This window comes from Alligator mississippiensis, chromosome 3, assembly GCF_030867095.1.
Source record: "Alligator mississippiensis isolate rAllMis1 chromosome 3, rAllMis1, whole genome shotgun sequence".
Classification (NCBI taxonomy): Eukaryota; Metazoa; Chordata; order Crocodylia; family Alligatoridae; genus Alligator; species Alligator mississippiensis.
The window spans coordinates 147,259,383-147,281,361 of NC_081826.1; the positions used below are offsets into that span (position 1 = coordinate 147,259,383).

The 21,979-nt window shown below is 44.5% G+C and overlaps 1 protein-coding gene across 3 annotated transcripts in view; it reads right to left on the minus strand.

Annotated features, from left to right (window-relative positions):
* Positions 1-913: 913 nt before the first annotated feature.
* SHB (SH2 domain containing adaptor protein B) overlaps positions 914-21,979 on the minus strand; it is a 157,343-nt gene continuing 136,277 nt past the window's right edge. For 2 of the 3 annotated variants that reach the window (XM_059724501.1, XM_006259128.3), the window contains one exon: positions 914-3,986. In XM_059724501.1, coding sequence (XP_059580484.1) covers positions 3,803-3,986 — 184 coding nt within the window. In that variant the 3' untranslated portion in view covers positions 914-3,802. The other variant, XM_059724502.1, reaches the window with a different exon arrangement.

The following is a 21,979-nucleotide window of genomic DNA, read 5'->3' on the forward strand; positions in this document are numbered from 1 at the left end:
GAGATCCTGAAGCAACAGGGATTTAAAGGACAACACAGGGAAGACAGTTTAGTGCTTACAGATAAGCATGTCTGGCTGGAAGATGTGCTCTTAAAAGGCCTTGGCCTCCTTGTACTAATATCAGATGGATCAATGGGTGCACAGACCTCATGCTGGTGCCTTTGCAAAGGCGAGGAAATCCCCTCATACCACCCCTTTGTCCTAGGGAGGAGGGATTCCAGAGATAGGGTATGGCTTGTTTGAGACTATTATTCTGTTATTTCTATAGAAGGTCTCCCGGCTTCTCTGACTGAACACAGAGCTATTTATTTTCTGTGTTTAAGGAAGCCAGCCTAAAAAGCCTGTTGGCATTATGTTTTCCAGTAGTTCTAATCGCCTCCCCCAAGCACTCCGAATAAAATAACAGTGGCTTTCGGTTCATGCACGTGTCTACAGCTTCCTTTGGCAGCTGAGTTGCAACGTATGCAATTTCTGGGAGAAAATTAAGCTTCAGGTAGTTTCCAAGGCAGAATATTGAATAGGGCTGAGATGCCTGGCAGAGTTTGTACTGAATGGAATATGGCATAATTATTATTTTCTCTGTAGGCTGCTGACACACCAGCCTTATAAAAATCTAAATGAGAGCCGTTCTGAAAGGGAATAATAGTTTCAATTGTTAGCAGTTCAAGAAAATCTGAATACATGCTGACAAATAGGAAACCTCCACAATTAGAGGAAGAAAAGGGAGAGGTTTATAACTTTTTTCAAAATAAACTTTTAATGGACTATACAGGCATGATTACTACTAGTTCTCTCAGCCATAAGCAATGTCACAAACTGCAACAGACCACATTTTCACTGTACATTAAAAGGGGGAGGGAGGGATTTTAACTGGAAAAATATTATACAATCACTTAAATAAACAAAGACAACATTACAGTGCAAACAAACTCCTGTTTTTATTTATGCTGCAGTTACTGAGTGCTTGCTTTTGAAGTCTTTTAGTAATAATTAAAAAAAGATGAAACATTTTCTCTAGAGAAATTATTTCCTTTCCCTAACTCAGAAATTTCAGTTTGATTCACAACGGGAGTTTCCCACCCCCAACCTGGAACTAATCTGACTGTATTAACCCTTTGGGGCTTGACCCAGAGCCCAGGGAAAGCAACAGAGATGGTTCTTGAGTATGGTGGGCTTGGGCTCAGGCTCTTGTCAAGGAAGTTTTAATAAACCATTCCTCCCTATCAACTGATTACTAGAGTCTTGCAAGGCCCCCTAGTTTATTGGAATCCTTGTCTTAGGGGCTTCATTGCTGGAAGAAGGCAGGGATCCTAAAAATAACTTTGTCATTACAAAAACAAGGAGTAAGTTATGGAATGACAAGAGATCCTTAAAATACACTTGAACCTACAAAGCTGGCCAAGTGACAGCTGTATCCTGAGAAACACTGGGACTCGTATGGAAGGTAAAGTTGTGGTTCAACCACAGTCTTACCAGTAACAAGGCCTGTCCTGCTTTCTCCTAGCCCATGGTAGATCTGTTCCTTGGCTTTGCATGCTCTGCCCACCTCCCATTGCCCTGATCTGGGGACGAGAAGGATGGTCACACCAGGTGTTTTTAATTCTACATGCAGCACCTCATAGACTACATTTGCCTGCCCAAGTATTCCCAGGGCACTCGCTCCCTTTTACAAGGCAGGGAGTCCAAGTCACCATCTACTCCTGATGGTGAGAGTTGAGAAGTGACCACATATTAGCACTTAGATGCATAACATCCGGGCCACCACTGCCTCTGTCTCTAAGTGAAAGATGTTCCATGAAGACATCACGGAGGATATGACCAGGAAATCATAAGATCATTTCAGAAAAAAATAAACAGATCCTTCTTTTGCTTTGTCTACAGGAAATAAACACCATCTATTTGCAAAGACCACGACTTAACTCTTCGCCCAAGGTCATAGAAAGAGAGGCAGATGCCCACTCTGGCAATGCAGCTTCATTTCAACACTCAGTTAGATGCGTGACCACTATTTCCAAACCTGCTGTTGGATGGCATAACATTTGGCAGGCGGCTAGTTAACAACCAGCACCCATTCCAGCGCAGAATGCAACATACCAAATTCAAATCCAGTATGGACAGAGCTGAAGACTGGTAGCAGAATGCCTACTATTCACCTGGAGGTGTCATTATGGAGCATCCTTAAAATTCTTACCACATTATACAGTACAATGAAGCACTACTTTACAGGCATTAAGGAAATGATGATTCCATTACACTTTTCAAACAGCGCTTATTTCAAAGCATGGATAAAAGGGAAAGAATATGAAGGAATGTTGAATTAAATAACAGACATTTTCACAGCCTTGTTGCAGTCTGTAAAATATGTAAACTGCAATTAACAAAATCTTTACTGCAATCACTGTTGTATAAATGTACAGCACTCTAGACAGATGAGTTGGTGGTGGACCAGGGTCATATTAATTAGTGGACTATGCAGCCTAACCAGTTCTGATATTCCTGGGTCATCACAGTTTGACTGTGATTCTATTCAGCAGCTGTACACAGTGTACAAGCCATTTCTTGAACTGGGGAGGGCGCTGTGTTTGCATTCCCTGAGGTAGTACAACTTCTGACAGTAACTGATAGATAATTTGAGACAGCAATGCACAGACTCTCTTTCTGAGAGAGGAAACTGCAAAGGCCCATTACAGCTTCATGCTAGAGCACCAGATTCTTTGTATGCAGGCCTAAAGAATTTCTCCATCAAAGGACACTGCGGAAAATCCACAAGTGCATTTTGCTGTGTGCCTTGCTTCTCACTTGGAGAACTGGAAAAGTCATTTATCAAATGCTTTTCCATCTCAGAGGTGGGAAGGATGTTGGCCACTGTTAGTCAGCTACCTCAGTGGGACTATGATTTGCCCAGATAAAAGTAACAAAGGAAATTTGGCCTTCTAAGATGCGACTGCCAGCTACGTAACACCAGCCTTCCTAGTAAAAGGCCTTATTTCCACTACAGAAACATCAGTCCACGTTGCACTAGCACACCAGAAAACAGGATGGCCTGCCTGCCTTTATCTAGGAATGAAACTTGCAAATGAACACAGTAACCCTTAAAGATTTATTGTACCAAAAAGGATAAAAAATATATATTAAACCACTATTTTAATTACATTCCCTATTCATAAATAATTAAACACATTTTGCTATTGAAAAAAAAATGTACTCATTAAGATCTCCTAATCACATCTTCTGACACACAGGACCGCCGTGTCTGGATCATCCCAACACACCATGCACCACAGATACGTACATGGAGCAATCGTGTAAGGCCGTGCGTGCCAAGCCAATCACGGGCTGATTTCTCCTTGATGCTCCAAGAACTTGTCCATTCTAGAGTCCATTAGGGTACAGGTATTCATCAGTGGAACGTTATTTTAATCAAATATGGGGAACAACCAGGACAGTAACAGACCAACTATCCTTGGAGCATACAGGCTAACAGTAAACACTGGCCTGGTTTAACCCTCGAAGGCAGTTCTTTGGATCTGGAAACATTTTTTATTCACAGAAAGAAACCCAAGGAAGATTATCTGTTCTCATCATTTAAATATGATTTTTTTTCCTCTCTCTTAAATAGCAGAGTCCTATAGGCATGCAGTAGTGCAAGAGTACCATACACACAGTACTGTACAACAGTTTGCAGCCAGCCACTCTCCATTTCAAACATGAGTACTGGAAACTGGTGAGCGGTGCAGTGACATTCCTGCTTTGTTGCTTTGACCATCACCTCCCATCCACAGGAAGGAGTGAGATTGGAGTGTTATAGGGTCCGGACAGCGACAGGGTAAAGCAGAGACAAGTGCTCTGCCCCTTTGATGGGCAGTTTTTTGGTGGTGTAGTAGTGGATGACTTCTGGGACACTGTCAAACGGAGGGCTGTTCTGACCCAGGATGTACTTCTCTTTGGTTTTCGTCAGCTTCATGTGCATAAAGCCTTGGCTGCTCCTGCCAAGAAAAAAAAAAGACAGTGTTAGTGCCCAGAAGCATGCCTGGATGTTGCGAAGCAGTCACAATCCAAATGGGCTTCCCCTATGTTGCTAGGTAGGATGAAAAGGCAGCCTAGAAGCATGGGCTGTCTGGACTAAGCTTTTGTCTTAAGCTAATAGCTCAAAGCAAGGCAGAAGCTCTATTCTTCCCAAATACAAACAGGTTAGTCTAAGTAGACAAGGATGCCTGGTTTGTTGTGCCTATATGACCCAAAGCAGAGTGGATCCAGCTGGCTCCTATAAGTACATCTACACTGGCTCTACCTCTGTCTTCAGCGAGCTTGAAAGCAGAATGCCAGGTGCTCCCAGCACATCCTCATAACCATGCTGCTGGATATGGTGCATTTCCTGTAGGAGTCAAAGGTAGTTTTTGGCATTGACCTTGAGCGCAGCATGAAGTCCATGCAGATATGCCCTAAGGCAGGAGCCCATTTCCATGCATTTGCATTTCTCCCCCAGGCACTCTGGTGCCCTAACCCTGTTTTCACACAGGTCCTGGTGGACCACTGGTTCTGGGACTCGATGTGCAGGGACTGACAAGGGCAGAAGGCAACCCCCACCCACAGTACCTCCCTTCCACTATAGCCATGCAGCTCTAGTGCACCGCTGCCCTGCCCAGCCCAGGGCTTGAGCCCAGGCAAGGTAAGGCTTCTGGGTCTGAAGCCCTGATGCTTTTCAGCCTTGCCCATCTCACCTGACTGAGAACCTCCTCTCAGCCACCCCTGCATGTGAGGGGGAAAGGTAGTGGGGGACAGGTGAAGGAAAATCAGCAAACTCTTTCCTGGGGCAGTGGATACGGTCCCATGGAGGCCAGTACATGGAAGGCCACCTCCCACCCTGAGCCAGGTCCATTCATGAGGCCTGACAATACTGTAGTAGTGCCCCCTATCCCCAGCCACCTACTGCCTCAGGGAGGATGCACTATCCCAGTGTGCGCAACAAGGGAGGACACATTTGCCACTTGCTAATGGGAGTCCACAGGGCCTGCACTAGCAAGGGAGCCTATCAGCAGAAAGGGGGGGGGGGGGGGAGGGGGTTGGCCCCTCTGATCTGAGGGCAAAGGACATTTTCACTCCCCCAAGAGAATGAGGGAGAGGAACTCATGCCTCGGGACAGTCAGGTGACAGGTGCTACAGAAAGAGCCTGACGGGCGCAGCACTCTCTCCCAGGGCTGTCCTTGGGAATGGCACCACCAGCTACCACCACCCCCATGCTTTGCTTTAAGGCCAGCAAGAAAGTGGGTGCTGCTGCCAAGGCAATGTGACAACCTTGCTCACTCCACATGCTTGCTCATCAGGGCAGGGATGACAACTGAGATGCCCCTAATTCAGCCATGTATGAGTGGGTAGGCTGTGACCTCACCCCACTCCACTTGGCTGTGATAACCCAGTGATAATCAACCTTTTTTGTTCCAGGACCCATTTGTAAAAAACAGTGACCAGTCCCAACCCAGTGCCCCTCACTCCTGACTTGCTGACCCCTGTCCCCAGACCCCCAGTATGTGAGGCAGGGGGTGGATGTATGGGGCAAACAGCCCCTCACAGGCTGGAGCTCTGCTAGCCAGCAAGGGAAAAGCCACATTATTTCCCACATTTTTCTCTGTTAAAGGAGAAATCATTTTTAAAGTTTGTTGATTTATTTTTAAAGTTTCTTTACAACCCTTTCATATATTCGTGCGACCCACTTTTCAGTTGTGTCCCACAGGTTGAGAAACACTGCCTTAACCCAGCACAAGACCAGGGAGCAGGGATGGAAATTCAGACGGGTATCTGCAGAAAGGGAAGTCTTCTTACTCGTGTGTTCCCTTCTCCCTGCATTTGTGTTCAGATGCCCAGCTATACAGTCCTGCGCCTTGACTCATGCTTGCTGGCTGCAGGGTAGCTGCAAAGAGGCATTAAGCTGTAACCTCCCCTCCTTCGAGTTGTAGCTAGAGCACTTCTTAGAGCTGCCAGAGCGGTTGCACACCCATGGGATGCAGGATGTTGCCTGAGAAAGGGAACTTGCTGCCTAACTGAAGAGGGAAGTGGCTAAATGTGGTGAGCTGCAGTGCTCAATTCTGTGGGCAGCAAAGCAGGGCAGGATGCAGCAGTAGGTGGGCTATGAATACACAAGGTGAGTCAGTGATACTGTGGATGCTTGGCCTAGCCCTATCACCTAAGGGAGCTTCTGAACCATGCTCAAGAAGAGAGCTGGGAGCAGCCTGCCTGGAATAGCACTGGTCACAATGCAGAAGGTCCTCAGCGTGGTGGTGAGGGGAAGGCTCCTTCTTTCCACTCTGCTCCTCTCAGCCCATTCATGTAGCTCTCGCACAGGGGATCACCTGGCCCTACACCTGGCCCACTGGCAGCATTTCAATAGACCAAGGTTGTCAAAGATCCAGCCCATGGGCTGGAGTTGGCCTGCATCATCTGGCCTGTGGCACTCCCCACATGGCCAGAAATTTGGCAATGGGATGTGCGGTTGCAGCATTAGTTGCCATGGTTCCCAGAGCCGCAGCAGCCACCATCTGTTCCACTGCCAGATTTCCAGCCCTATAGGCAACCCTGCAGGCCAGATGATGCATCTCCGCGCTCCAGATGAGACCTGAAGACTGACCGTAGGCAAGTCATGAGGAGTTTGACACCCCTGCAGTAGACTAAGACATCCCAAAGGAAGTTGGGCACTATGCACCTGCCCTGAACAGCTTACAGTTTAGGCGGGATAAAGGGGGAAAGATGGCCAACAGATGTTCCATGGCTTTCCCGATGCTGGAACTGCCCTCAGATCTCCAAAGTTTGTGTATGGACCTCTATGTTTTGCCCCATCTTTTCAAACAAAAAGAGCAGAGGTGTTAGGAGAACAGCTACACAAGCAAAAAACAATGTACAATGGCCAGGCACTGGACGGAGGAAAGGGATCAGATTGCAATGCAGCTAGGATGGCTTTCTTTGCCATCTAACCATCTTTCCATCCGTTTCCACTAGGGCAGAGTTCGCACCCAGTAAAAGCCAAATGTATTTTTTAGCAGGGAAAGAAACTCCCCCCCACATAAGTCAGTCTGCTTGGAAGATGGGGTTTTGCAAAAATTGCCTTTTTCCATTTAACATATGCGATGCTTCCTATGGAACTGCTGAAGCAAAGGCAAGCTCGTATTTTTCAGATTTGTTGAGGCAATTCTCTGATGAAATGACCCTTCTCTGTCGAGTCGAAATCACTGCAGGCACTGTAATTATAGCTTTGCAAGCTTAAAATCTTGATTTAAATTTCAATTTTTACAGGAATGATTCTCTTTTGAAACATAATTGCTCTCTAAACGATTTCCTTTAAGCCAAGGGTGACATCTCTAAATACATTATTATGAGGAGATATATTGTTCCTTTCCTTCACTTCATTATGCATTTCCTCTGCTAGTAAATGGCTTAAGAGCCTGCCACTAAATGAATGGGATCAGAGAAATAGATGCATACTAATTTAAAGAATCCAGCCAGGACTGGAGAACAGTCTGTTAAATGTCTCTTGGTCTATTGCTTCGGGCAGCACAAGTGGAGCCACTTGCTGCCTTTAAAAATAGTATTCAGGAAGAAAGAGGTGCATGTTCCCAGAGGAATGCCAAGGGCTATGAAGTCACAGCCGAACAGTCAGCATCCTCATTGCAATCAGGTGCCCTCAGGCACAAAACAGTGTGGCTCAGCTCAGGACTGGGATGGCAGACAGATTACTGGCCCCCACTTATGAACCCTGCCCAGGGCCATTGCTATGGAGTGTGCCTTGCCCTCTGGGCACGTGCCACAGCACAGTAATGGCACGGTGGAGCTGAATAAGAACAGCCATAAGCATGAGTCTCCCTCCACCCCCCAGTGCAACTTTTGGGTGTGATCTTGGGCATGCATGGTGCTGTGCGCTCAGGGATGCTCTAAGGTAGTTCCCTACTTTATTCCTAGGTTTTGCGACGTGCTGAGCAAGGGAGAGGTGGGGCTGTCTGTGATTTGTCAGTGGCCCTGGGTCCAACTCATGGGCTGTGTAGACATGCTCACCCTCCCCACACATGCCTTTCCCAGCGTTCTGGTGTTACTCCAGCGGCTGTCTAACTCACCATGACACAGATGGACTTCCCAGAGCATAGGGATTACTCAGGGTCTCATCACCTGCCTGATCTGCTGGTGTAGCACAGAACAACTGCTGTGCCAGCCTCTGCTCAGAGCAAAGGAGCAGCTAGGCAGTGCTGTTCCCCTCCCAGTCCTGCCTGTCATGCCCCACCCCCACTCACACTGCAGACCTCTGAGCAAATTCTGCTTGTCCAGGAAAGCAGGCAGGCTGGCCCAAGATGCCACTCCACAAATCCAGCAGATAAGAAGTAACAGGAGAGTGATGCTGAGGATGAGAACACAAAGGCCAGGCTCTGCTCACTTCCCTGACAGCATCTGGGACTGGCAAAATGAAGCCAGATGCTTTTGAAGATGCAGAGAATATGGTGCTGTAACATCAGAGGAGGAACTGGTAAATATATGTCATTGCAGCATGGCCATTCTGCATCTCAAGAAGAGCCATACTGTGAATAGGAGGTAATTCACTATGGGGTTTCCACAAAGAGCCATGCCTTCAGTGTGCTAGAGCCAGCTCCGTCGGCATGATGCATCAGAACAGCATATTTTCTTTTATGTCTGCAGAAACTGGAGTAGTATAAATGGCAAGACAGCCAAAGTTTGATGTTAGACAGATAATCAGTAGCAACGGACTTCATCAAAAGCAGACCAGCAGCATAAACTCAGCTGAAACAGATGCCTCATGTCTGCCTCGTAGGGGCCCTGCCAAGGTGAATCCTGAACAGACGTACAGATATTTCTGGAACAGAAATACCCATGCCATCTTCTTCCCAAGGTCACTATGGTCACTGAGAATGTCAGTGCCACCCACCCCACTGGAGGGATGAAAACTATTCAGGCCAACATCCAAAAAGCATAGTTGAAGTAAGGCTGGGAGAATCCTGCAGCAGCCAGGCACACCTTCCCTGATACCCACAAGTCATGTGCAAGGTAGATTTCCTGCCAGCTGCAGAATGATTGATTGGATCAGGCTGGGGAAAGCAGGGTCTGGCTGGATGGACAAGGACAGGGGAAGGAAGGGAGATACTTCCTTGCAACTGGCTGCCATGCAGATCACAGCCTGGGTAACCTCACTTGGGACTGCCGAGACATAACACCAGGAATAACATAGCAAGACATTTTCTTCTCATTGCAACACAATGCCTGCCTTACAGAGCCATGTAATGCTGGCATGCTCTCATACAGCCTCATAAACAGGAGACCCTTTGCTTAGGCCAGGATATGACTTACAGCTGCCTCTTTCTTGATTACAAACCCAGTGAAATACAGCTTCTTTTAACAGCATTGTAATTGCAACCGTTCAGCACTACACTTTGGTCTGCAGCAAGGCTCCATAAGCCAGCCACAACAGCCCCACTTCTCAACCTGAAAAGAGATCCCGTGTCATTTTCTGCTGCTTTGATAAACCATGCTGGAGGAGCAAGCCATAATTACACAGCCCTCCCCAGTGGGTGACCTGCCTAATTAATGCACCCGAGCTTTATGACAATGCATAATGCAATTCATACCTAAGCTAAAATCCTTCATTATCATAACAAAAAGCAATTTCTGATCTAGAGGATTATCAAATGGCACTGGTGAGAGATACCCTAATAATAGGAACTGTCCCCTCCTAATAATCAAGGTATTTAATAATACATGACACATCTTTGCAGCTGCTGGGGCACATCGCCTGGAGCAAGTATGCATTTCCTATACCTCTTACTTTTAGTTGTAATTGCTTAATGCATTTTTCATGAAGAATACGGGGTAATAGTTATGTTAAATCACCACTTTTCATGATAAATTGACTTAAAAACACTTGCATATAATATTTATGTGATTGCAGGTGGAGAAGCTGTCCCCATGTACCAGCGACTGTGATGCTATTACTGGAGCCGGTGCAATGTCAGCTTCTGCTCATCTGAAAGGAACAGAGAAAATCATCACTGCCCATCTCCAAGTCAGCTGGAAGAAGATGGATTTCTACTTCAGCTCATGATGACAAGGTCTCTGGCTTACCCACTTGTTTTCAGATGTTTTGTACAGTCATTTCTGAGACTGTGATCCTGCAAGCACTGATATAATTAGCCAGATGATTTGTATAGGATGGTTTGGAGAGAAGGGATCATGCCTCAGGCAGGCAGATGACCTCTGGAGGTCCCTTCCCTATTTCTCTATGATTCTTTGAAAAGGAACTGACTTATGTGGGAGCAGGACAGGGTTGAGAACCACCAGCCTTCATGCTCTTCACACCACCATTACATTGGTCCTTCTTTCATAAGATAGGAAACGAACAATAATTTGTTACTCATTCTAAATAGTAAAGGGACAGCACATGATGGGTGTGCATTTAGCACTTGACTCAGGTGAGTCATGAAAATCCTTAACACAGTGATAACCCCCCCAAGACATCCCAAATTACTGAGCACAGAAGCTTGACCAAAAGAAATATTTCTGGCCAACATGCTATATGTCAGTAAGAAATTATTTCTGTGTGACCCGAGTGAATGATGTCATTCTCACAGTTATTTGCATGCTTATTCAACAAGGTCCCCAACAAGGTACCTTAATATTAGATATTAAACCATCCACTGGGTAGTCTATTAAAACAGAAGATTTCAATCTTGGGGAAAAAAATAAGGGAAATCAGAAACCCTCCTAATGCATCTCTCACTTGTCATTGCCTTGGTGAAAGTCAGATATTATCCATCATTTACATGTCTTCAGAAATCCTTGGCTTGGCACAAGAATGCAGTTAAGCATCCCAACAGCATGGCACTCAGCTAACTAAAAGGGAGTTTTTTTCCTGACCTAAAATGTGATTTTAGTGCTCATGTATGCAAGGACTAAGCAGTGTTTGACTAGAGCGGGCAGGTATTATGGAACCTCTACCCCACAGCTTTGCCAATGACCCCTCCATCTCGTTCTGCAACTTTTCTGTCATTCCAGTGCTGCACATCCTGTCCAGACAGCATCAACATATACAGAAACCATACTGTGTAGCAGCACTTGAGACAGATTTATTGGGAACTAAGAGTAAAATTGATTTCTTCTATGTGAGAACCCACATCCAAGTCAGGGCTTTGTGGCCACAAGGTGAGTACCTTTAATTCATTGCACCACATCACATTAAATATATATTTTTAGCTGTGCACTAAGCATAAAGAATGTCTAATTAGATTGGTTTCATTGACTGTTGATTTTTGCAGTCAACTGTAGTAACCACATTGTTGAAGTTGCATTTAAACTTCTGTTCCAGCTCACAAATCACTCCACTGTTTTCTGTTTGAAAGTTGTCCCAGGCACAACAGCTGAAGGTACATATTGTTGGAAAGATGGCAGTAAGGGCACTTAAGGGTTTATTTCTTTCTGATTCTGCCTGGGCACTGTAAACTGCCAACTTCTATCTCCCTTTTTTCAGTCTTCCAATGAGACTGACTGAACTCACATAGACTGCACCTATAAATATTACAGTAGATGCTTCTTACCCTGCTTAAGAAAAGGGAGGTTTGAAGAAAATCATTGGAAGAGTGAAACAATCTAAAATGCAATACTTAAAAGCCTGTCTGATGGGAATATGTTCCCCTTTCCCATATTTACCCTCTTTCAGGATCTCTGTGCTTAGGACTTTTAAGGCATATTTGTAACCAAGGTCTCTACTAAAGACTCCCTCTCTGTATTCAAAACAATGCAATCAATATGATGTCTAATCAATGACAAGAATACAGTTTGAACTAACTCCAAACTGTATACCTACTCTCAAGTCCCAAGCCAGTTCAGGTAGTATTATGACCTCATTTTCTTGTTCTTTCTCTAAAGTTTCTCTCCGTGACGTTGCTGGGCACATAGCACTAGCAAGACAGGGGCAACACTGTGAAGAAATAGGGAAAACTGTCACCCTTCCCCTTCCTCCAGCCTCTTCTAGTTGGAAGTCTAGTTCAGGTGTGGTGTACTCAAAGGCTGATACCATGTCGCCAAGATATAGTATTTTGAGGTTGCATCCTTATGCACCCACTGATAAAGCTATCCTGTATAAACTGGTCCACTGCTTCTTTGAACCTGGTTAAATTATCAGCCTTCACAAAATCCTGTGGCAGTGAGTTCTGTAGGTGAATTACAAGCAATATGATATAAACAAACAAACCCTCAAGCTTATTTTTGTTTGTTTTAAATCTGCTCCCTAATAATTTAATGGCAGCCCCTGACAACAGCAGACACAACAAGGGTTACAGAAGTAAGAAATGAATTCGCACCTCAGAGGCTTTGCTTTCTTGCCCTTAGGAATACTGGATTTCTTAAGCCCTTAATGTTGCAGTAGTGCAAATGGTTAACACCTGCTATAGCCAAGATACTTGAACATAGGGTCAGGGGCTAGAAGTTAATCTCCTAACTCCACACTTAGGCACACAAATAAAAGGGCTGCATTTTCAAAATTGCTGAGCACCCTGGAGCTTTTGCCAATGTCAGTGGAAGTTGTTGGGTGCTTGGCCCTTGTAAAAATCTCGGCCTAACTGACTTCAGAAAAATACCTAACCTCACGTTTTGCTGATTCCCCACATATTAACATCATTATTAATTCCCAAGGTCTTATGTTATTGAAGAAAACCAAGGTCTTCACAACACACAGTATATACTTTTTCCATTTCTTCCCTTATCCATTTGACTGTAGAGTGCAAACATTTTATTAACTAATTGATGCATGAAACATCTTATGCTAAAAACGTTTATGTGGATGAAAACCTTTTTTGTGCAACTAAAACTTATGCCTCACTCTTGGAACTTCACTGCCACAAAATTATTGCCAGAGAACTGAACCTTTCACTAAAAGGCTTCCCATATGTTTTTCTTTCACAAACTGAAGGGGAATGATAGGCAGCTCCTCCAGCTACACTTCATCTTACCTCATTTTTGCATGGTTAAGAGACAGCATGTCTGACATGCAACAGCAATTAGGTTCTTATAGTTTCAAAGATAAGGCCAGTTAAAAAAAAAAAAAAAAAAAGAAAGTAAAATCTAGTTAGAGAATTGGAGAGTTGGCCAAATTGTCTCCTATTAATACTTTTCCATAGAAAGATGTTATTCTATCAAAATAAAACTCTGTGGAACATGTCTATTTTGATGAAATTTTGTTCCAAAGAAAAGGGAAAACAAAATGCATGTGTCTACACATGCCAATTTAAGGTGCATTAAGGGCATGTGTCTACAGGTACATGCCCTTAATGCACCTTAAAATTGGCAGTTTTACAATTGTAGGCTATCTGTGCCTAAATTTGATACTTGCAAAAGCAGGTATCAAACTTAGACGCAAATAGCTAAAGCATTAATGCATGTGTAGATGCGTTAAGGTGCATTAACAGTGTGTACGGACTGATTTGGGACTAACTTTAGTCCTACGTCAGTCTGCGCACATGATGTTCATGAACTTTAATGCATGCACGTGTCGACGCAAGCCTAAATCACCTTAATGCTCATGAAAGTCAGGCGTGCCTAAATGCACATGTAGACATGCCCAGTGTCTTCTTAATGTCAGGTGTTTCATTTGGATATTTTTTAAATATATATTTTTTGATTTTTGGTTTGAAATAACTTTTCAACTCAGGATTTATTTCATTCCATGTTATTCATAAAAAAAAGAAAGGGTTGATCAAATTGTTTTACATTTCATTTTGATTTGGACCAAGCAAGAAAAGGAAACAAGAAAGCATAAAATTTCCCTTGAAACAAAGAACCTGGTTTCTGCCTAGCTGAATGACTAATCTGTAGCATCCTCAGCCAGAAATGTTTAGAGACTGATCTTTTAGTGGGTTTCCTTTTTTTTTGGCTCAGCTCTGCTCTTTTCAAGAACAGAACACACAGCAATATATCATTCTGTATCTGACAGCCACTATCTCCATGGAGCAATTAACAGTCTCTCTCTACAAGCACTGGATGACACTACATCTCTCTGCAACACTACCCAACAGGTGGGGAAGCTATGGCACAGTGTTAGCCTCAGTTCTCTACAAAGAGTTTTCATCTGCTGCTCTGAAAACAGGGACAGATAGTCTGTTAGCCTGGTGGGTAACAGCAAATGACAGGGGACTCTGCAGAAACCAATCTGTGAACAGCAGAGTCCCTGTCACTACTGTTTAGACTACAAATGGACTAGAAATACATTAAAAATACTTTTGGTAAAGCATTTACTTGAAGAGCTATAAGAAATTCCTTGCTCTTTAAAAACCATACAGAAGAAGGAACCAAGATGCTCTTTTAACATCAGGGTTATGCTGCCATAATCTGAGACGCCTATTTTAACTAAATTACTTTAAAAAGTCCAAAACACACCACCAAATCTCAAGACTTTCGCATGTAAAATCAAAAGCTTTCTGCATTTGCTAACCAGGACCCTTGCATTTTTAGATGGATTCTGCACATTCATGTGACCTAACTTTAATCACATGAATAGCCTGATATTACCCAAAGGAGGAAAGTTGCATGCATGCACCAACATTTGCAAAACAGGAGCCTCAGTAAATATTTTTCTGCATTCTGGGAGGAGATAACAGAAGCAGCATTGGACTCTATTCTGTCCTTAACCCCAGCAACTAATGACATGGGTAGAATCATCCCTGATTTATACTGCAGCAAAAGCAAAATCCCTCCCTGTTCTTACTTCTGTTTGGCAGTGTTTAGAGGACTTCTAAAATACTCACCAGCTAAAATTACCACATTTCCATAAGCTCAAATCTGTAATATGAGCCATGAAACAAGGAGCAGATGCTGATGCTCCTCCATGCTTGACCCAGGTCCCGGCAAAGCAGCATGAGGGAAAAGATCTCAACTGCAAGTGTTAGAAAAGGAGACTTCTAATTTCTTGGCTCCTGACAGGCTATTAAAAATCAGTTAGGTCTGCAGCAGAGCCCCACAGTCTCCTGTGGATCTCAGAGTGGGTGGTACTGAGGGATTCCTTAAGCCCAGGGCTGCTGCAAAAGAGACCACTAAGCAAACAAAAAAACCCTAACACAATGGTCTATTATGACTTCTACACTAAGCTCAAGATGGGGTAGGATTTCAGGGGGAGCAACTGTGTGGCCTGGTTGAACTGCCACTCTCTGGGGCTTTGGCCTGGAAGTCTGCTCAATGGTAAATGAATGCCTAATTTGGTATGGCACTAATTCTGAATATGCCCGTCATTTACGCCAGAGACACAGGGCCAATGCCATCTATCAAGCAAGCACATAGGCACTGTCCGAACAGTAAATTTCCCTTTTTTATGGGTTTACTGAGTATCTTGTCATGTAAATCTGTCCAGGTCCACAAATTAGGGCCCTGCTTGCTCCTCTGTCATGTAAATCTGCCTGATGCTCATGCACACCACATTCTACATGCTAAACAGCTTAGCACTGAAGAAAAGTCGTGAGGTCAGCGCTTGCAGATAACAGTGGCTCAAACTGAAATGAATAGTTGGAGGCTTTTTGTCTCTTTCCCTCCCCTCCAAATAGACAGACCCTTCTTGCTAGACAATGAACAGAACCTTGTTTCAAAATTTGTATTTAATAAGCGAGACACAAAGTGTCGGTGTATAGTAAATCTGAAGGAGCAAGTGTCGTCTTCAGTTTGAAGCTGCTGACCTGACACAGGCCCTTCATTTTGCACAGATGTGTTTCAAGAGGCAGTCCTGCACAACGCTTTCCTGTAACATTGCCAGTTCTATACTTCAATAAGCTTTTTGCTTGTGCTGTGTTGCAAATTTTCAATTCTTTACTGCATATATATAGAGAGAGGAGCAATGGAACAAGTCACCAGGACTGCTATGCAATGCTGCTTTATTTAACATGATGTGGAGGCAATCCCAAAGGACTTCCCACTGCATTCATAAGAAAGGACAGCTGTCGCAGAACTGGAGTATGGACTACTTTGGCCCTGCGTGTTCCCAGCTGGTGTGAATCAGCCCAGGTGGGGCATGCTACTCGCAAGCAATGCATTTCCAGGCCCAGCCCCCTCTCTGTGCTGGCACTGTGAGGAGACAAGGACAACAGGGCTTCCTGTTCCAGGTGCATACATTTTGAGCGAGACAGACTGATATCCTTTAATGGGTCACAGGCAGCATGCATGGGCAGCAGGTAGAGAAAGGAGGGCTTAACTTCAGACCTTGCCCTGGGCAAAATCTTCCTCTGAGCAAAGCTACACTGCCTCTTTGCTTACTGATGGCTCCTCTATCCTGGCAGCATCTTTACTCAGGGAAGTGGAACGGGGCAACAAAAGGAAGTCAAGTGCAAATCCACTACACAGGCCCTGAACAAATATGATGTTTGGAATGCTCCAAACAGCGAGCAGACAGACATTCACAGCCAAGAAGTGCTTCAAAAATGGCATACTCTACAGAACACAACAGAAGGTTGCATGCCATAGTTGTCCAATTCCCCCCTCACTGGGGGGGCATGGGGAAGACAGGGGGAACAGGGTAGACAGCCCACAAGTATTCCTTTGTTTACTTCACTGTCCTTGGCAATCTCTGGAGTCCACGAGGCATCCTCGGAAACCTCTCCAGCTTTGGTGCTGGAGAGCAGGAATCCCTGCATGCCCCTCTGCCTTTGGTCTTCTGGGTCTGGCGGACAGGGTGGGAAGCGTGGGAACTTGAAGCACTCCAAATTGGATCAGAATTTGGAGTGCTTCAAATGTCTGTCTGTGGCCAAAGACTGAAGAGTTTCTCCCTCTCCGCCCAGTGAACATGGAAGGTTTTTGGTGGGGGACCCAGGTATTGTTTATTTTTTGATGTATTGGTTTACCTTTCTGAATGGAGGGTAATAGGTTTCCACCATACCCTAATTCTAACTTTCCATGCTCAGGGAAAATTTTTGTAGATTGTTGCCAAATATGGACATACTATAGAAGCCACAGGCCTAAAGCCAGAGCCTTCTGTTACAACTGTAACGTAATTGCAATGCCCAATAAATAACAGTGAGATGTTAAAAGAAAAGGAAAAAGAAAACAGCCTGCAATCAAACCTTCAACAGTGCAGCAGAACACCATGTCCATGTTTAATTAGAAAACAAAACCCAGGGTTAGCCTCTTCGAAAAGCAGTCTTGTGAAATGAAAGAATAGACCTTTCAGTCACTGACATGTAATCTTGATACAAAATCTGGGTGTCATTCTTCCTTTTTCCTGGAATCAGAACGCAGTGCACCAAACAGAGCAAGTACATGCAAACACACTGGAGAAAGTCTTAGAAAGGCATAAACATACAGATCACATCCAATCTTTCCCTGTTCCCCCTCTGCAAAATTAAAAGACAATGGTGAAGTTGGGAATATAATGCAACATTCAGCTGAAGGTGAACAATGTGATGATTATTGTTCTTAAATGGTCTTTTAAGGCAAGTGCTTGTATAATTACCTCATCTCCAGAATTTCCCTCATCCCCTAGAGAGGTATTGGAGCCCAGTGACCTGAAGATCAGCTTTTTCCCCCCTCCCATAGCCATAGGGGAATCTTTGATGCTACAGAAATATAAATGCTGTAGTCACAAACACAGTGATGCGACAACTGGAAACAAAAGCAGCTCATTTTATTTCCAAACCAACTTAATCAGATGGGATAACCTCTAGTTTAACGAACAGAAATGGAAAAGGTAGCACTCCTTAATGTATTAATATGCAAAGCGCCTTTGGCTTCAGCAACACTCAAGGAGGCTTGGAAATGTAATTTAGAAAGGTCAGTTTCATTCTCTTTGTAATTTGGTCTTTGGATAGCAAACCCACTCATGGCTGGTATTCTATCAATTTCTTGACAACCTATTTCCACAGGGTGAAACATTTTCTCTAAATTAAATCTCCATCTCTACGCTCTCTAATGCAATTGATTTATGCACTGATACACAACAAAGATTCTGTTTTATTATTTGGCCCACAATGTGCCTACATTAATTATGGGCTTTTGCAGCATGACTAATAGTAATACAGTTCAAAAACAAAAAAACCTTACTTAATCTCAGAACTGATTGCCCTTTTTTACTCAACACCTACATGTGTCAACACACAAATCATCCACGTTTAAGTACCAGTATTTTAAACCATGCAATATCTATGAAGCTGGGAAAGGCAGGGGAGGGTGGGGGTTGGTGCAGGGAAGGAATCTATACTTTACTCCATTTTTTTTTTTTTTTAAACAATGGACAGCTATCAAAGCAGCATGCAGACAGAAAGCTCCCAAATTCATTTTTTATCCTTTGGGATGCCATAGCTTTTCTGATATCTCCATATTTCCCCTGGTTCCTTCGAGGCTGTGTGTCAGAATCAAGTCACATGCATAACTGCACACTGCTGAAACTCGTCAAATCAACTGATACTGGACAACTGCCAGTGGAGGGGCTGAGGGGAACATGTGGTTAGCTGTTTGTAGGAGGTCCAGGCAGGAGACTCTTCATGTCTTCCAACAACAAGACTCCTTCCTGTAAGAAAGAGTACACTCCTTCTTTTGCCATACCAGCCCCTACACATTATGGGGCTAATCTTCTGAGTCTTCATTTGTACATCATAGGGTACATCTACACATCACTGTGCTTTAGTGACTAAAGCATAGTGCAGTATGAGTAGTTACTGCACCATGTGTGTGGCACAGTTAGATTTCACCACTACGTCACCATAGCCCAGGGGTGGGCAAAATACAGCCCATGGGCCGGATGCGGCCTGCCAGGCCATTCTATCCTGCCCACGGGGCCCCTAAAAAATTTAGAAAATTAATATTTATCTGTCCCTGGCTGCCTGTCATGCGGCCCCTGATGGCTTGCCAAAACTCAGTAAGCGGCCCTCCGCCTGAAATAATTGCCTGCCCCTGCCATAGACCCATGTGACTGCTACGAGGGATAGGTCACGTGTACACCCGTGCGATTGCCACATCACTGTAGCGTGCCGTACAGCAATACAGCACGTCACTATGTCGCTGTAGGGCGATGTGTAGATTCATAGATTCATAGATTGTAGAGTCAGAAGGGACCACAATGGATCATCACGTCTGACCCCCTGCCCCTCGCAGGAAAGAGGACCAAGGTCAGATGACCCCAGCCAGGTGAATATCTAGCCTCCTCTTGAAGACCTCCAAGCTAGGTGATAGCACCACCTCTCTTGGAAGCCCATTCCAGATCCTGGCCACCCTTACTGTGAAAAATTTCTTCCTAATATCTAACCTAAATCCACTCTCAACTAGTTTACACCCGTTATTCCTAGTCACTCCCTGGGGCACCTGCACCCATAGCCTCAGACTAAACCCCCAATCATCATTGGTTTTAGCAAGTTTGCAAATCCCTGTTCTGCCAGAGCCACCAGCAAGAGACTACAAGATTTCTAAGGTCACATGTGACACCTGATGATCTCTTCTGGCTCAGGGGTTGCTGCTCAGTAGTGGCTGCAGGGTGGACAGGATGTCAGACTGGGAATGTAGACATAGGGGTTCTGTTCTCAACTCTGTCACCGACTCTCTGCCTGGCCTCACAGCATGTCGTCACCTCCCTGTCTTGGTTATTCTGCCTGCACAACATAGTGCCTCCTTTACAGACAGCTTTGGAAGGCATGACAGAAAAGGGCACTATGAATGCTGATATTTTTGCTCACGTTTCAGAAGCAAATTCTGTAAAGCTGATATTTTTAAGTCTCATGTTTCATCACCCATACAAGAGGAAGTGTGTCCATCAAGCTACAAAAAAATGAAATATTAAGATCATAATACAAACAAGATGGAATGACACAAAGTCAAAGTTGTGATGATGAAGGACAACTCCCAGGGGCCTGGTGTAGTTTCTCTCGTGTACTGTACTAGTGTAAGATAACACAGGTTACCACCATGACAGAGGAATCTATGTTCAGAGGGACCTGTCTAATAGGAAAACACGAACTATCCACAGCCCCAGTGCTCTTCAGAGCGTATTAATTAAAAAATGAAAAGCAACTGCAGTCATTTAAACCCATTTCATTAAGGGGCTTACATCCAGGCACATTTATTATTGATATTCCTATCTGGTGAAGTAATCTCTCTTCAAATCTATTACACTTAGTAGGAATAACAGCGAACCGTGACACTTGATTAGATAACATAGAGGAGAAATCCAATAACTGCCCCCTTGGGAACTTATCCTAATATACTGCCATGGCAAGCTGGGCTTGCCTGTTACTACAATGTGGCCTTCAGGTTCTTCAACACTATGTTACTTCTAGAACCAGAAGGATACTCATAAGTCACATCCAAGGCCTGTATCTGCTGCTCTAGTGAGTACAGATCAGAAGAAAGGGAAAAATGCTGCTGCCAACTCCATTTTTAACATCAAGCAAGGATAATTAACCAAAGTGAGAACTGACTAACCAGTACCATACTCTCCAAAAGAGGTTCTCCAGCTAGCAAGAGCAAGTCCTGGAGGAATGGCAGGGGGAATGGGTGCTATGCACTTCTCTGAGCCCTTTGTGCAAGGGCTGTTCTCACAGCTGAGGTTGCACTTTCCATCAGATCACTTGTGTGGAAGGCAGGAGCACCACCCATTTAAGATGGGGCAAGACTACTGCCACTCCTGTGTGCTCCCTCCAGGAAAAAAAAGAGTCTGCTGAGTCAGGAAGACAGAACCAGGCACAATCCTGCCCTCAATGCATTTGACAAATTGTTCATTTTAGTCTCAGAAGTCCACAGCAGCCTGTGCATAACCACAAAGTATGCTTGCTTTTGGGACATTGCAATCATTTCTATCTGGACCATTAGGAGAAATGGCCACTGGCTGGATGGGTGGACAAGTTACATATGGGGAACACTGAGGACTAAAATATTTTCCACACTCTTACTTAAGGCATATATTAGAAAACAACTTTGTTTGAAAGAAGGAGAGACATTGAGTCCGTCCAGCAGTGAAAGCTGCTTCCTGAGAACAAAGGCATATGAGGATCAGATGTGAGGCAAAAAATACTTGGGGGATGTTCTGTTAGAAAGATGGAGTGGATCTTTCCATCTCCGCTCTCATCTTGGAAAACATTCACTCCTGTATCCTATTCCATTTTAGGAACACAGCCAGGAAACCTACTCCCACTCACCCAGCGCCACACTAGTTCTGAACGTGTTCTTGTCTAGAGAATATGCAAGGTCACTCTCAGTTCGAGGGTAGGGCAGAGGGGCAGCGGTGCTGAATCACTGTGATCTTCTCCTCCTTGTAATGCAAGTTAGAAAAAGAACCTGGAGCTGCACAATCCATTTCTTTTACTTCTTTAAAATCTCTAGCTCTTGGCTGAGTATTCACAGCTCAGTATTTATTACTATCCTGGCTATGTGAGGAGGAGAGAGCTTTGATAAATGGATCCAGCAGACTATTTGGTTGTGCCTTTGCAGCCTTGGTGAAGTGCTATCTTATAACTCTGTAATGTTCAAAGATAACTGTTTTTGGCAGCCTGCTGGGTCCCAGTTCTGGATGTAAGAGCCCCATGCCCCCATCACCTACTGCCCCTCTTGTGGCTGCAGAGTTCCCTCACTGGCTTTTCTAGCCCAGTGGGAAAGAATAGCCTCTCTGGGGCTTTTCTTTTTGGGAAAATGTGCATTGCAGCTTTCCCCAACACAGCAAGGGGGGTACATATGCTAGCAGTTACTGACAACAGAGCTGTGCCTCCAGTGTACATCTTCATTAACACAGCAGGACCCTTTCCTGCTCTGTGCATTAGGGGTCAGAGGAACCCACTGCCAAAACAGCAGGGTGGGAGCTTAGTGCTGTGGTGCTGCAGGGCTTTGTCTGAGGGCATTTGACTCTAGGAGCTCTCAAGAGACACAAGGGCAGTGCAACTGCTTCTAGGACTCCCTTAAAAGAGGGCTTGCATGTGATCCTGTCCCATACCCAATGTGGAGGGAGCTAGGTAAGGTCACTTGCCTTTCTTGATGTAGAGGGAAT